This window comes from Dermacentor silvarum, chromosome 2, assembly GCF_013339745.2.
Source record: "Dermacentor silvarum isolate Dsil-2018 chromosome 2, BIME_Dsil_1.4, whole genome shotgun sequence".
NCBI lineage: Eukaryota > Metazoa > Arthropoda > Arachnida > Ixodida > Ixodidae > Dermacentor > Dermacentor silvarum.
Genome location: NC_051155.1, coordinates 176,541,146 through 176,557,412, shown reverse-complemented (window position 1 = coordinate 176,557,412; position 16,267 = coordinate 176,541,146). Strand labels below are relative to the sequence as shown.

Genomic DNA, 16,267 nt, shown 5'->3' with positions numbered 1-16,267 from the left:
TTCAATGCTTCAACAGAACACTGACGAGGGGTCATATGTAATGGTACCTTGTTTTAGCTATGTTGTACACATAATGACGTGTCACTTATGGGGCACCAAGAAGTTAGACTACATTTTTACGTGGGTTTTTATCAAGCCAGAAATACACTTTTTTATCAAGCTTTTGAACTTCAACATAATTTCCTGTATAGTCCTGGGTGCAAGAAAAGCAATGGTGGTTCTACTACCCATTTACGTGTTTACTACGACTGTATAGTTTTAAAGAATTTCAAGCTTCGCAAGGAACTAGGAAGGATGGACAAATATACACTGATTTTGCCGAACGTCGCCTGCAATATATGGGTCACGCATAAAACTGAAGTCTTGCCGTTGGCATATTTGACCAGAAGTAAGAAATCTACCACTCGCAGAATGACGTGTGGTCTTGTATGATTCATCGGAAGCATTCTCCAGAGTGCAATTCATTGTCGTTGCAATAATAATTTGCAGATGACTGCCAGCTACATGAAAGTGGCGTGGGCACGAAGGTCAATGTACGAGAGGGTTCCTGGTACCTGCCGCATGGAGAGCCAGCTGTACCTGGAGCCGCAACTTTTCAGCCAGCTCACATGTGCGCGTTGCTACAAGTACATGCCAAACCTGGCCTTCAAGAACGCCTCTAGGCTGACGTAAGCACTTTTTCTTTTTATTTAATTCTTCGTTTTGGTTACAGAGGTTGACTAATTGCAGTAATCTACCGTCTGTCGATAACACTAGATTACAAAAAAAAAAAACACTACCATTTTGCGACCAACAATGAAAGCAGGATTGTAGGAGTGTACAATAATGTGAATAGGTGAGGTATTTTCTCAAATCAAATGAATTTATTTCACCACCAGAGGCGAAAGTACAACAGTCACAACAGTGATGCTGTGGGGTGAAAGCAAAAAGCCATCAAGGCTTGGCAAGGGCTGTCACACAATTTAACACATAGCAAACAGCAACATGAAATCATAAGTATTTATAATACAGTGGCAATTATGTATTTGAGTATTATATTGCTTTTGTTCTGAAACGCAAATAAAAAATATTTGTAGAAAAAGAATGGTAGCATTCATTTTTTTGTGGAAAAACTAGTGTTTGTGGCAGTAAATAATTCATAATTTGGCCCCCATAGTTGGTACGTGTTTAAGGAATTTTCCAATCATCAGAGTCTCGCGTGATTACGGCCAGGTTCATCGGTTGTTAAAAACTGTACGCTAATGTCGAATTGTAAATTTCTAGGCATCGGCTACGTAAGTTTAGGGTCTTCAAAATGGGTTCAGAGTTTGTGCATCGGCGTGGAGCCTCCTGTTCATTATGCGTAGTAGCTTTTTCTGTAGTCTATATATTCTGCCTAAGTTCTTTCCCGTTGTAGTGCCCCATACTAGATCGCAATAACTTAGTGTAGATAAGAATAGAGAAGTTATATAGTAGGACTTTGATTCTTTGCGACAAGAGAAAGCGCGGACGTGATAGGGACACCTACGATACGAGAAAGGTTTAGAGTGAACAAAGCTCAGCCTGATTGTTCCGTAACATATTTTCGTGAAAAATCACTCCCAGAGTTTTCACTATAGGTTCAATTTTAATTGTTTCCGGGCCAATCGCTAGGGTTAAATCGCAGTTTACGGGCTTATTTTTGGGATGAAAGAGTGCTGATTTTGTTTTAGAGATGTTTATAATTAACGAATTTCTTATGCTCCATGTGTTGAGTGATTTCAAGACATCGTTTGCTTTGTCCACAAGTTTATGCAAATCGAAGTCTCTAAAAAACAGCTTGTATCGTCTGCACAAATAATGAACGTTGTACTATTATATATGTTCACCAAATCATTTACATAAATATTGAGAAGTAGCGAAACCAGAATACTACCTTGGGGAACGCCATTTGATAACTCTTTAAAATTTGACGCGTAGCCCTTTATTTCAACTTCTTGCTGTCGGTATTCGAAACACGATTTTCGGACATTTAAAAAGTTACCCCGGAAATCATTGTGGTCTAGTTTTTTAATTAGTGTAATGTGGTTAATTCTATCCAAGGCTTTTGAGAAGTCAACGAAAATTCCAAGTGTATATGTTTCCTTTTTGAATGGATCCAGTATGATTTCTCTTTGCGTTAGTGGCGCAGTTTCGGTTGAACGCTGCTTTGTGAAACCAAACTGAAAAGGCATCATAATGTGGTGCTTGGTTAAGAATGAAACCATTCGTTTATGTATTAGTTTTTCAATCACTTTAGAAAACACTGGCAGAATAAAAATGGGTCTATAATTTGATGTGTTATTTTTGTTTGCACCCTAGAAAATAATAGAAACTTTGGCTATCTGAAGATGCCTAGGAAAAGTGCCTAATGAAAGCAATAAATTAATGATATATTCTAAGACAGAGGATATAATATGAATAACATGTTTAATTGGCCGAATTTCCAGGCCGTCAGCGTCACAACACCTGCTGTTCTTCAGGGACATGAAATGAGCGGTAACCTCCTGGGTAGTTACCGGAAACAGAAATGCACTTTCGCTTATTTGCGTGCCCATGTACCGGGCAAAATTATTGTCATGTGAGCTCTCTCCAATGGAGGTAAAGAATTTATTAAATGCTTCGTAAAGTTCATAACCAGTGAGGATCTCGTTGTCCACGGTAAGTTTATTCGGGTATGTGTTGCTCTCCGAGCTTGGATTAAGCAACATGTTTAACTTTTTCCAGGCGGCTTCAGATTTTTAATTTTTTTCAGGGGGAAAGAGGTTACTGAAATAATAAAAATTACAGGGTTTTACATGCCAAAACCATGATCTGACTATGAGGCACGCCGTAGTGGAGGACTCCAAAAATTTGGACCACCTGGGGTTCTTTAACGTGCACCTAAATCTAAGTACACGGGTGTTTTCGCACTTCGCCCCCATCTAACTGAAATAATCAAGTTTGCTTTTCCTTAAGAGAGAATTTGTAGTACTTCTGTGTTTTCAAAATGTCTCAAAGTCTTCTTTGTCTCTAGATTTTAAAAAGCGCTCGTAAAGTGCATTTTTTAAATTTTATAGCTTTAAGACACTCTGAAGTAATCCAAGGTTTCCTTGCCTTGCGTGACCGTTTTTTGTTTTGATTGGAAAGCACTTGTTATAGACTTCTATGAAAGTTTCAATAAAGACATTATAGGCTGTGTGCGCATCGGTTTCACGGAAAACTGCGTCCCATTTTATCCTGCATATACATGCAGTAAACATTTCAATAGTGCTTGGGCATATGTACCGGAATTGTGGAGGTGGTGGCTTTGCATTCTTCAATTGAAATTTATCTTTTGGCTTAAAATTACGTATGCAGGTAGATGGTCACTAATATGTGTTTTAAGGACACCAGCACAAATAGGTGCATTATGTTAATTGTTATAATGACGTATATAATAAGTGTGCAGGAATGAGCATGGAATCGAGTAGGTTCTTTTATAACATTTGTAAATGCGTTGGATTCCAAGATATCTCAACGTTCAAGGCACTGGGGGCTGGAAGTTAGCACGTCAATATTTAGATCTCCACCGATAGTAAGGTGGCAATCATTTTCGTTGGCCCACGACAGGAGAGTGTCCAAAAACGCAAGAAAGGTAGACGCGTTGCATTTAGGAGGGCGGTATATCGCAGTAAAAAATTCCGAACTACTTTTCACGGTCAACACCTCGTAATCGTCAGTAATCATATAAAAAGGCTCAACTATTTCACACTGAAACAGATCCTTTACTAAAAGCATAACGCCACCACCCATTTTATCACCCCGGTTCAAGAAATAAGTAGCATAACTTGCTTACCAAGAACTTCAGACTCGTGGCGATACCAGGTTTCGGTAGCCATGATGACGTCAAAAGAGAATTCAAACGATTCAAGCAGTATCGTTATCTCGTCTGCCTTGTTTCTGGCTGATTGTGCGTTCACATGAAGGAAGGACATGCGACGTTTTTTTTTTTTTTTTTCGGACAGCGATAGACTCAACTCGTATGGCGTTAGAAAATCAGCAGCGATATTGCTTTTTTTTTAAGATGAAATTCAAGAAACGAGTTTATACGATCTTTTCTAGATCGTTTTCACTTGTTATCTGAAGCACTCGTGACTTCTCATCCTTTCGCGCAAAAAATTTGCCGCCCTTCGACCAGGCAAATCTCCATTCGACTTCCTTCCTGCGGGCAACAGTTTGTCCAAGTTGCTTTTTCAACTGCTGGTATAGGCGCTCATTTACATAGAGAAAAGTCTTTCCCGGCCAACCAATATTGGCTGTTAAACGCATTTTTGCCTTCTCCAATACGGCGTCACGCTTTGACCAGCTGTTGAATTGTACAATTTGTGGGCAAGAGCCATCTTTTGCAGTCGCTCGATGGTAAAGTTCAATGTCATCTTCCATCGCGGACTCGCTGACTGCTTCACCAATTTTCTGAAAGACCTTGATAAACTGTTCACCCTCCACAACAGGCACGTTTTTCACCTCAGTATATCGATTTCGCGGACACTGCTATAGGGCGGTAGTTCTACGTTCATTGTTGAGAACCAGTTTCTTCAGTTGATCGCATTCAGTTTTGAGAACGTCATTCTGAGCCTTTAACTCATCATTTTCCAAGCTGCGAGCACTGGACCGACATTTCTTCAAACTTAATAAAATATTCAAGGCGTGTTCTCACGTCGCGTATTTCCTTGCGCAGCTCTTTCTCGAGGGCAGTACGCATCTCACGAAATTCTTGTTTCATATCTTTGAAATGTTTTTCCATGTCGGCTGGTGACATGACCAAACACCTCGGCAGTAGCAGAAGAAAGCAACAAAAACGCTGAGGAAGAAAAGAAACAGTAACAGCACTGACCTGAAAAACAGTAGACAGTGGTTTAATAGTCTGTGCGCACATCCGCTGCTGCTGCCAAAGTGTGGTTCAGTACACCCGGCGTTGCCCGAGCCAAATAGTAATCCAGGCGGCGCTCACAGCGGGTCAGCACGAAAAAAACACCACCTGGATGATAAAAGTCCTGCCCTGATTTGATACAGGGCGATGCGTCAACGTTATACAAGCGAGTCACCAGTGACTCCCGCGCTGGCCACCGTCCTCCCGTGACACGAGGCAATGCACCGACGACATGAGCTGAAAAACAGTAGACAGTGGTTTAGTATAGGCTGTGCGCAGATCCGCTGCTGCTGCCAAAGTGTCAATTATAATTATGTGCAATTATAATTATGTCATGCTTGAAACTTTTTTATAAATATACTTTTATAATTAAATATTTAAATTAAAATTAAAATTTTATAATTAAATAGTTTATAAATAAACTTTTTTATAATAATAGTATTATTCGGTCATTTGGGCAGATCAGGGCCTGTATTGCCAATGGAGATCTTTCTCTTCATAAAAGCTAGTGTCAATCGATCTAGATGGTGGGCATATTATTTGCCAAGGCGGCAGGCCAATCGCTCACAGCACTTACGAACAAAGAGCTTTGTGAATTCAGCCCTGGCCTACAGCTAAGACTTGCATGAAGTTTTGAAAACTCCTTCTTCTTCGTAGAAGATGCGGAAAGAATCTATTCAGTAATTACTGCAGAACCGGACGGCCAGTGGGACCACCATTAATGCTGAACACGTCGTCTAGGCCAAGGGTACCTCGGTGTGTTGCGGTGGCCGATGTATGCCCTTGCGAACCACTTTGGTCTGCAAATTGCTTCGTAATTTTGGGTGATGGCCTACATGAGTGAGGCAGTTCGCACACTACGGTGGTTCGTAAACGCGGACTGCGGGCTCGGGCGATAGCGAATACGTCCCTATCTGATACGGCCACCCATTGGGAAATAGCTCTTGGGAACAAATAGGCTTGTGATGGTGACCCCGCAATTACTGTTTCTTTCTTTTTTTTCTTGGGGCGGGGGGGTGGGCAGCTGCAGGCGCCTTTTGATGAAAGGGTACTGGGTTGCCAACCGCTACGATAACCGAAGTAATTGTTTGGAACTCCAGCGATGGTACGACCTAATTATGAACCATGGCTCCGTGACGGCTCCGAGTCTTACTTCTTCACAAACAGATCTGGGAACCCAAACCACACTACACGATGTTGCAACTTGAATGTGTGGCAATAGCTGTGGCGGGAAACTGCATGGAAAGTATTTTCGACATATGTTGTGCATCAGTGCAGCTCTTTTTCACAATATGTTAAACAAGTATTACACGTTTGTAAAACGTTAAGGCAAAAGCCTGACTGCACACTGGGCACACTTTTTGTCACGATTAAGATACGTTTATGAAGAATTGTGGCAACTGTTCATTGGAGCGCATGATAGAACTCATCAAAATTGCCGCACCTACTGGTATAGTGGGCCAGTGCCGTCAGCGGATTCACAGAGGGAAGAGCAGTATGGGCACGCTGGCATGATGAGCGTCGTCGGAGCCATGTGTGGAAGAAGACGACGACGAACGCGCGAGCAGTGGCACGAGCGCGTCTCTGTGACCACGTGACGTGTGCAATCAGGCACGCAATAGGTACAGCCTTAGTAATCCAGAACCATCTAGCAGCCGTGTTCAAAAAAAAAAAAAAAAAAAGAGAGGCCTGGGTTCGATTCCCACCCAAACCAAACTGTACTAAATTTTCTTTTCAAGGCCACTACGGTATTTTCGTTACAGGAGCCTCTCTGAGAAATGCGTTATCGATCCGAGCATTTGTTGACGTGATTTTACTCTTTGCGACGTCGGCCATTTTTAGTCATGGCGCAGTTTCGTCAAGATCACCGCCAATGGCATGCCAAGCGCACCGCCAACATAGACACCTGCCTTGAAAAATGACCTTGATCTGACACTGACTGAATTATCTCACTATTGTTATCATTTGAAGCTGTACAAATTACATTAGATATATTTCTGTCATTTATGCGTGCGAGTAGCTTAGAATAAAGAAGGGCTTGAAACCGAGCTTGTTAGTACGTATTACGTTACTTCTTGGGAACTGTGCGAAGAACGGCATTGGACTAAACAAACACACACTGCGACCAAGGCAAACACAATATATTCACCGCAACTCGTGTTTGTCTAGCCTAGTCCAATTCTTCGCTCGGTTCTCAAGAACCGAGCGAAGAATTGAGAACCGAGCGAAGAATTGGTGCTACGTCGGCGCTACGTCGAGAATACATCTGTGACGTCGAGAATAGATCCACGTTGAAGTGCCTTGTGGCCACCACCTAAGCTTGTCGGTATTGGCGTTCCCGTGCAGGTACTGTCGCGGTGGCAGGTTGTGCCGCAGAGAGTGTGGCGGTGAATGCTTCCAGCCCTATGGTAACGCAAGCGACGCGAGTATCGTGGAAACGTTCAAGAAGGGGTTCTACGCCGACCGCTGGAACAGCTGCTGCCTCGCTGCTCGGGAATGCTGCCGGGAGATGCTCGAAGACGAGCTGGCTGATCCAGCCACTGCCAAAGGTGAGCTGCACCGTCCACGCGATGAAACGGCGAAATGTAAATACCTAATTGAAAACATGAATTTGATGGCGATTACAGCGCTTCGGCACTGTTATAACGGCGTTCAACCTACGCTATCATTGTTGTGGTTGTGATGCTGCTCATTCAGACTAATTCAACTATGTATTCAATAACAATAACAATCAAACACATGTACAGTTTACGAGAGCTTGCACGAGTTATTCGCTATAACGAAGTGAACTATAGGAATGATTCTGGACACAAAGGAAAATTTTATAGACGGAAACTATTGTGAGCCTATTCATAAAAGAAAATTGGGTTCCTGCTACATATACTAAGCTATGTACTCAAGCTTTGTTATTACGGTAGCACTCTGTAACTCAATGAAGATAAAACATATTGCCAGAGAGTAATTAGATTATAAGGAGGCCTGTATTCAGAATTTTTTTCAAGGCTACATATTTGCAAAGAACGGTATTAAAGAACTCGTGATGGCCAGTTGTAAACCTAAACAAAATTACACCGAGCTGCTCTGGTTAAAAGCGAAGGAAAACATTTTTGAAAGGTTTTCAGGGCATTATAGCTGAAACTGAAATATTTTGCATTTGTTTTGGTAGCCAACTTACTCAGCGCTGGCCGTTGTGGGCCTCGTACGATGCCGGTGCAAACTTTCTTTTATAATCAAGCTGAGTGCAGTGTCACGAATAAATTCCTTGGTATTTACGTTCTTCCTTCAATAGCAGAAAGGCAGCAGCTGGTCGACTCGGGTGTCCATTGAGATTAATTAAAATGTCCGTCAACAAGAACTACCATACAACTCCATTTTCGTAGTTCGCGCGCCTATGTGCCATAGTTTTTTTATCCTGCTGCGTATATACAGTGATTTAAAGCACGTAGCTGTTCAGAGTTCTACATTCTAACAGCTTTCTCTGAATATAGTTTCTCTTTTTTTATGTTCTGTCACCTGGAGCATAGAAGATTGATTGTAGCTTTCAGGACCTTTCAAGAATTTTAATAACGTTGAGAAGCAGCAGTTAGGACAACCTTTAATTGGCCCGAGATGCTCCGCCAAGACCCAAAGTAAGCCGCGATGATGACGGCCACACACGGGCCATAAAATGAAAAGAGAAACGTATGATGATAAAGATGATATAATACAGATGAGGATGAAGCACATAATAAATGCGCACACGTATCTAGCCCGCACGGGAGAGCCGCAGCAATCCTGGTAGCAGCTCAAGGCAAAGGGAACACCGCGTGAAGGGCTGCATTATGGAAACGGGCGCGACCTCGTCATCAAGGCAACTGCGGTCAGTTGGAGCAACGAGAGTAGTTACGCGATAATTGACAGGAGAAGTCTGCTTCTGCATACAGTATGTACGGGACGATGAAACGGGGCTGGGGCTAGTCACACAAGCCAGGAGTTCCTACACGGGTCAGTTGCAACAACTCGTCACCAGGACGGGAAAATACGACGCGATGGTATGCGTCGTAAAGAATCTTGTGTTCCTGTTGTCTGGCTTCTGTGTGTCTGGCTTCTGTGTAGCTGTTCTGCAGCCACAGAACAGGTTCTAGCTGTTCTGTGGCCGGTGCTGGAAGCTCAGAGCACTTCACCTAGCGGCTGTGAGAGGAATCCAGCAGGAAACGAGGAGCGCCATGGCGCAGTATTATGGCTTGAAGAACGAAAGTAGCAACTTCCCAAGCAGAGCCAGAAATCACAGAAGCTATCTGAGAACGTGGTCAACGACAGTCACTATACTCATCGTTTGCCAGCGAAAGTGATGAATAGGCGCCTATGGAAACGACGCCCACGATCTCAAATCCTGCGGTGGAACACCGAACTGGTTGCAGCTGTGCGGCTGGCGCAGAAGTTGGACACTGCCAACGCTGACAAAGGGCGCAGGATGCGGCGTACATCGCTACGCTAGTAGAAAGAGTCGACCAGTAGAAACGACTTCTAATGTAGTCATAGGCTTTATGAAAACCAAGATAACCAGCAGTCATATGGCCGTGAAAGGCATTAACGATGTGAGCGCGAAGGCAGCGTGGTAGGGTACAGAACGTCGACCGTCAGGAGGTGTAAATGTGTCTGTAGAGTACGCGATTGTCTAGTTTGAATTGAATCGCGTGAGTTGGCGACGATGCCGTGTTTCATATAGGTTCTCAGGAAGCTTCACAGAAGCGGTCTTTAATACGTAGACAGTCCTAATCATCATGTTAACGAGAGGATAATGGTTTATTGAAGTCGGGAGGAAGCCGGTTTATAGTTACTAGAGGTAGAACCACTGTAAAAGTTACGTTAGAGCACTCACTGCTTGCAACTCCGGCGGCAACGGCGTATGGCGCGGCTGAGCCCGACCGCACGAGCCCTATCTTGAAATCGATCTGCGATGAGTAAAGAGTCCAGGTGCCCGAGGGCTCATAGCTTCGTGTACACTGTGTTCTCGCCACCCTTAGTTCGCGTACGCTGAAGCGAGAGGCAGCACGAAGGTCAAAAACCTCGCTGCTGTTGCTGTTCTTTCTCACGCCAGCGTTTGACAGCGAGTGTCAGCGGTCATCATGTGAGAATTATTTTTGCTTGCCTGTGCGCGCGTGACACCATGCTTGTTAATTTAGTTAGCAAGCGAATGTTTACGAGGCTATACGGCCGATAAAACTACTATCCTCACTTCTTATAGTTGTTTAATAATTTGCGATCGCAATCGATGCTGCGCCTTTCGGGAGAAACTGTGACCTCTCCTAATGTTTGTAGTGTGAGCCAGAGAGACCTGAGTTAAAGCTAAGTTACCAGTCTGGACTTGACATTCATTCATTTGAATGCACGCGGGAGTATAGTACAAATGGTTAAAAACTATAGAGTGTATCCCGTATTTGCATAGTAGCGTGGACACCTTACGCATAGAGGCAGCCGAAGTTCTAAATTTATCGGTATTCTTCATGTAGTTAGGTACTTATTCAGATTGTTTTTACTGCCCCTCACAGTTAACTGGACTAGCCCAGTTATTTTCTATCTCAATCTCTCCTCGGAAATTCCCTTATAGCAGAACAGAATCAAGGTTTACCCGTCGAAGCATGTTAATCAAAACAGCCTATTTTGACATTTATCTAATTGCTTCACTGAACATTACCAGCGGCTAGGGTTTTTAACTGTTTTGGTTGGTGACGTAGAAGAGAACAGGCATGTCGCCTTAAGCTGCACTTCGTATCTGCTTTACACGCTTGTTTTACTAGCGACTGTGACTAGGACTGCAACTGACACGTATTTCAATAATAAAGACGTTTCGCGTTTTAGTGAACAAGGGCATAGAAGATCGAGCATGTCGGAACGGGAAAACTACGTAAACAACGACAGCAGCAGCGAAACTCTTTAAACGCAGCATGTTTCTGAAATTGGGACAACCTGCTTTCACAGAACAACCATGCTATGTGTACCAGACAGAACATTGATTACAGCAGTTGTCGCTGAAGGTCCCAAAGAATGCATTCAGTGCGTACGAAAAATGGCTTGTGGCTGGTGAATATTGGTGAGTCTTGTTTGTGATAGTATAAAAAGAAATAACTTCCTCATTGTTTTTTTTTTTTGCTTTCCAGACGGGCTACACTGTCCTGCGACATGGGACGGCTGGACGTGCTACAAAGACACGCCAGCCGGGATGACGGTGCATAAGCCGTGCCCCGCGCACGCGTACTTTATCACCGAGCAACCGCAGTGCATCAGTAAGCCCCGTTCGTTGATTTGTGCATGCGGCCTTTGCAGACGGGTACAAATTTGCGACTCTAATCTCCGGGGAATTCTATACGGTTCTAATAATGGAACGGCACGGACTCTAGTACCGTCATCTTTCTTGTTGCTGTAGATAAACGTACTCTCATTTATTAACCAGTGCAGAGGCGGGAGCGTAGTAGGAAGCGTGAGAAAGAAAGTGTTGCGTGACCTTTGCTGTTCGCAGACTAGGATAGTACTTACCAACCTGACAGGAACATTACGACACGTTAGGTGCTAACACATCGGCACTCGGCGTTCCGATGACCGCTAGGCTTTTGCCGAAATTTATTCGGCTCTTTGGTATTTCTCTTTGCTACGTCACTTTTTTCTCCTTCGATTCACTTCGATTATTCAACAGCCGACACTAGTACGTAAAGTGCAAAAGGTGAACCCTAGGGAAAGTGGTTTAGGATGTTTCAAGTGGCAAAGCCCTTGGCGACGCGGTTGACTAACGTCCTCGTAGTAAAATGTGGGTATTCTATAGCAGCCTTCTGGCTATCACATATTTTCGTTTCGAAAGATCGCTGTCAGCATTGGGGTTCTTGTAATGCGGCGGATTACAGGAACCGCCATGCGCGGGAATCGAGGGGGCTTCTTTTAGGCGGCCTTGGGTCCGGGTTTCTCCGTTGGTTTATACGTCCTTAACACTGCGTCTCACGTGAATGGGTTCAGATGTACTGATATGAGCGAACTTGGAAGTTTCCGGCTGATAAGTGATGCATAAATAGTGTTTCAATTAATTTTCCTCGAGGTGTTCTGTGTTAGAAATCAGTGATGTTGGTCACACACACTGCACAGAAAAAAGAAACGTGAAAAAATGTTCCAGAAGCCAGAGGAATTCATATTCAAACGTATAGTAAAACGTGTTGCATTGCATGCAACAGTAATCGTGGTCCTTTGCTGGATGTTTACGGCAAGATATAAGTTGATGTACTCTTTCATGGGACGCCATTTGTGTACTGACGATGCCACCCGCATAGGTGGCGAAACGTCTATGTTTTGTTATTGTTTTATTGTTGAGTAAAGCCAGTGAAGCTATACGTTTGAATAGAAAAAAGAAAGGAAAAAAAGGAAACGCTTCCGTACACATTCGCACTCTCCTGTGAGAGCCTACACGTTTGTTTAAAAAAAAAGGTCCCGAGGAACCGCTACACGAGCATTTTTAAAGAGGGCGTAATTGCCTACAGTTCCACATCGTTTCTCATGATTTTCTGCTTTATCTGAGATAACTATATTGAAACTGTGCCGTTCTTAAGATGAATAATGAATTAAAAGGCCGTAAAGTGTTGAATCATCCGACTGCGTTATCGCTTGTAGCGCAGAGAGAGGGACATCATTTCAATGAAAGCTACTTTGTTGAACACGGTAGAAAATATTCCTTTCGCGGCATCCATTCGCCTCCTGATCTCTCGACCTCACCGTATATACGATTCTCATGAAAGCTGTTATTTGGCATAATGCCTTCGATTAAAGATGCATTCTTTAGATACATTCTTTATCGATTCCGTGCTACAAGTCCGGAAATCACCAAGCGACCTGCGATGCATATATTTATGCCTTTCCTTGCTCTCTGCATATTTTTTTCTTTCCCCTTCTCCAGAATATGTTAGAGTCTATCATTTAAGGTGACGCTCCCGACAAAAACAAAATGAACTGATATCCAAAAGTAATACCACAAAAGCTCAGCAATTTAAAGGATGCATTTTTCTCAGACACCCTCTGAACTCAAAATATGTGTACGTTTAAATGTAGTGCGGAAAAGATTGGAAAATAAATTTTATTGTCAGTGAGACCTCATCATGTTTTTCATTGCTTTCAGCCATAGCGAGTTGATATATACAAAAGCTGAAGCATCACACATAACTCTGAGTGTCGTAAGCCTGAACAAATCGTGTTTCGTGTCATGCGTTGTAACGCTATAAGGCCAATGAGAAAAAACGACAAACATTATTCGCTCTGAATAGTTTGAGCCTGAGAGAGAAAACTATTTTGTATCATTAACAGGACTTATACAAGGTCTCGCAACTATTATAAACCCAGCTTTAAAATTTTTATAATATTATACACAAACAAGCCAGGTAAAGAGTTTTTACCATCGAGTTCAGGATCCGCCAGTAAATTTTTGTTCGTAACACTAAATTGCATAGTTTTGAATTAATATCTAAGTCCTGAATTACACATAAACTTGTCGATGTGTCAAATATGAACCTGTAGACATTGAGAAGAAATGTCGAACTAAGATGTTTTCAGCTAGCTGCTAATTGCATTCTAAATTTTTGTGTGATTAAAAGACAATAAATGTGAGAAATCCCGCATGACTACCCACGCGCCCTCAGACAGGCTCGCTAAGAGGTGCTCAAGAAAGTCGCAAAAAATTGTTGGGACTCGAAAGTTAACTGCCCGCGCACTTTGCACGATGGGCCCACAACTATCGGTGCTCGTTCGGTATCAATACGAAGGCGACGCGCTGTCTCAGGTGGGGCGCAACCAATAAACCGTTAGCTAATCCACTGATTTCTTCATCTTTCCCCTTTTTTGTGTTTTTGTTTAGAGTAGCTTCAGTGAGCCTCTTTGAAGTCGCTCATTTCTCATATGGAGTGGGTCTGCAGTCACGTGGTTAGTTCTGAGGTTTTCCAAGCTCTGTTCTTGAGCCGAACACATATGCACACAAATGATGCATTGCTGAAAAGATCCTAGCTTGATGTTGCTTTCATCGTCTGCAACTTCGTAATTTAGATGTTGGCAATTAAAACAGTAATTCGCGAGTTATATTTACCTAAGTGGCTTTTATCAAAAAAATATGTAATGGGGGATTATCAGATTGACTGCGTCTGCAAGTAATACGGGTACACGTTTGTCTTCGATCTAAAGTTACGCATAAGTTCTTAAAGATTGGTGCTTAATATTTGGGATATCCCGTATAAAGTGTCCTTATGCACTTCATGTTTACTTGCTTCTTTCCACGCAGAGATGTCGAAGAAAACCTGCTGGGAGAACGGCACATGGTTCTACAGCCAGGAGTACGGCAAGGAGTATACTTTCTACGACTGTGGCTCACTTGAGGTTTGTTCATACATTTCGGCACCGTATTTGCTTAAGCCTAGTACGACAGTATAGGATACAAAATCTTTAAGTACAAATGGGAAGTCCTTTGAAGTCTTTGAGGCTTGATGGTCGGCACAGCTTGCCTTCATTCTCGAATTATGTTCTTTCTACTCACCTGAAGTTGTCCTTAATTATCATTACGCTTCGCTGTTTCAGCCTTATTACTTCTCATTTTCGTTCTCTCGACATAGTTAAAGATGTGAGAATCCCTTAGCCAACCAACTTATTGAGTTTTCTATCTAGACAACAGCTCTGACGTCTTTAGAGCACCTGTCGGCCAAGAAACATGCAAGATGGCTTTAAAACAAGAATATATGAGCACCAGGAGCTTACAAGTGTAGTTGAGAAGAAAAATGTACAATCATTGCATTCTACCGGTGCTAACGTATGGTGCAGAACCTTTGATGTTAACAAAGAAGATGGAGAACAAGTTAAGGACCGCACACGGAGTGATGGAACGAAAAATGTTAGCCCTAACGTTAAAAGACAGGAAGAGAGGGGCGTGGATCAGAGATTGGCTACCGATTGTCTATCGCAAGATATTGGCCACGTATTTGGGCTAGGCTAAGCACTGCCAAGTCATCCACAGAATTTTCCGGAATTTATTGGTTATTGATCGATTATCGACTAGCTATTGATTGGCTATCAACTGTCTATCGATGACTGACTAAGTTTAAGTAGTCCCCACCATTCTTAGCTAGACTTTACCAGGTTCAGCTTCGCTAGTTCCCAGGTGTATGTGCCGTTGCGCTTGGACCCTTTCTACACTGCTACCAGGATTGGCCCACTTTTTTGGATTCAGCAGACACATTACGCCCGGATGAAACAGCTCCGCTGTTAAATTGAGAACATTATCTGTGTTACTATTTTCTTCGATAAGATATACTGTCATCCGATAAGATATACAGTCAAGAGAGCGGTGTGGATCGGAGAACGCGGACAGCCGATATCATAATGGACATTAAGAGAAATAAATGGAGCTGGGCAGGCCATGTAATACGTAGAATGGATAACCGGTGGACCGTTAGACTTACAGAATGAATACCAAGAGAAGGTAAGCACAGTCCAGGACAGCAGAAAACTAGGTGGGGTGATGAAGTTAGGAAATTGGCAGGCGCAAGTTGGAATCAGCTAGCGCAAGACAGGGGTAATTATAGGTCGCAGGGACAGGCCTTCGTCCTGCAGTGGACATAAACATAGGCTGATGATGATGATATGAACACAACAAGCAACGCCTACGTACAAAAGTTTCACTGCTGGCCTTAGGACAACATAAATGACCTACGCACTTCCACGCAAAGTTCAGTGAACGGCTCGTGAATATGGTTATAACGGATTTCAACCACTTGAAATTAGTGGCTGTCGAGCAAGTTAATTGTAATTATTACATGGCATTTCTTTAATTTTGTGCCTTTTCATGTATATTTTAGGTTTAACAAATCTGTGGTTCGATGAATTGGTGGTATACAGGTTTTCCCGCTGGGTATGATTGATACGCGTGTGAATTTAGCTGTATACGGGTGAACAAAATGCACTCTACTTATAGGAACCTTTTTTTTTCGGAATATGAAGTGATTAATGTAACCGTATGACCCCAGAAAAGATATATCAGGTCACATTAAAAACACCGCAGTAGGACACGAAATTGCTACTGTAACAAAATTTTACGTAAATAATTCCATCATTTGATACGACAATTATTCGACCTATGTTATCTGCATTGGAAGCGAAAACGTTGAAAAGCAGTAATGAGGTAAAACAGAGCCTCTACATAATTCAATATTGCGTGTCACGAGGCTGCACGAAAGCGAAGGTATCAAGCACTCCTCTCCTAAATAAATATTTCTGCAAAACGCTGTGCTACCGCAACACGCAATAGCGTCACGCCCACAACGTTGGACTTGAGTGCACCACGACACGTCAGGCACGGACTATACAAACGAAATAACACACGAGTAT

The 16,267-nt window shown here is 42.9% G+C and overlaps 1 protein-coding gene across 2 annotated transcripts in view; it reads left to right on the top strand.

Moving 5' to 3' along the window:
* Positions 1-496: 496 nt before the first annotated feature.
* Positions 497-16,267, top strand: part of LOC119442192 (calcitonin gene-related peptide type 1 receptor-like) — a 55,359-nt gene continuing 39,588 nt past the window's right edge. For both annotated transcript variants that reach the window (XR_007465674.1, XM_049661952.1), the window contains exons 1-4: positions 497-668; positions 7,235-7,437; positions 11,029-11,154; positions 14,172-14,266. Coding sequence is in view for 1 of the 2 variants with exons in the window: in XM_049661952.1 (XP_049517909.1) it covers positions 505-668; positions 7,235-7,437; positions 11,029-11,154; positions 14,172-14,266 (588 nt within the window). In the remaining variant the exon portion in view is untranslated. The remainder of the gene's footprint in view (positions 669-7,234; positions 7,438-11,028; positions 11,155-14,171; positions 14,267-16,267) is intronic.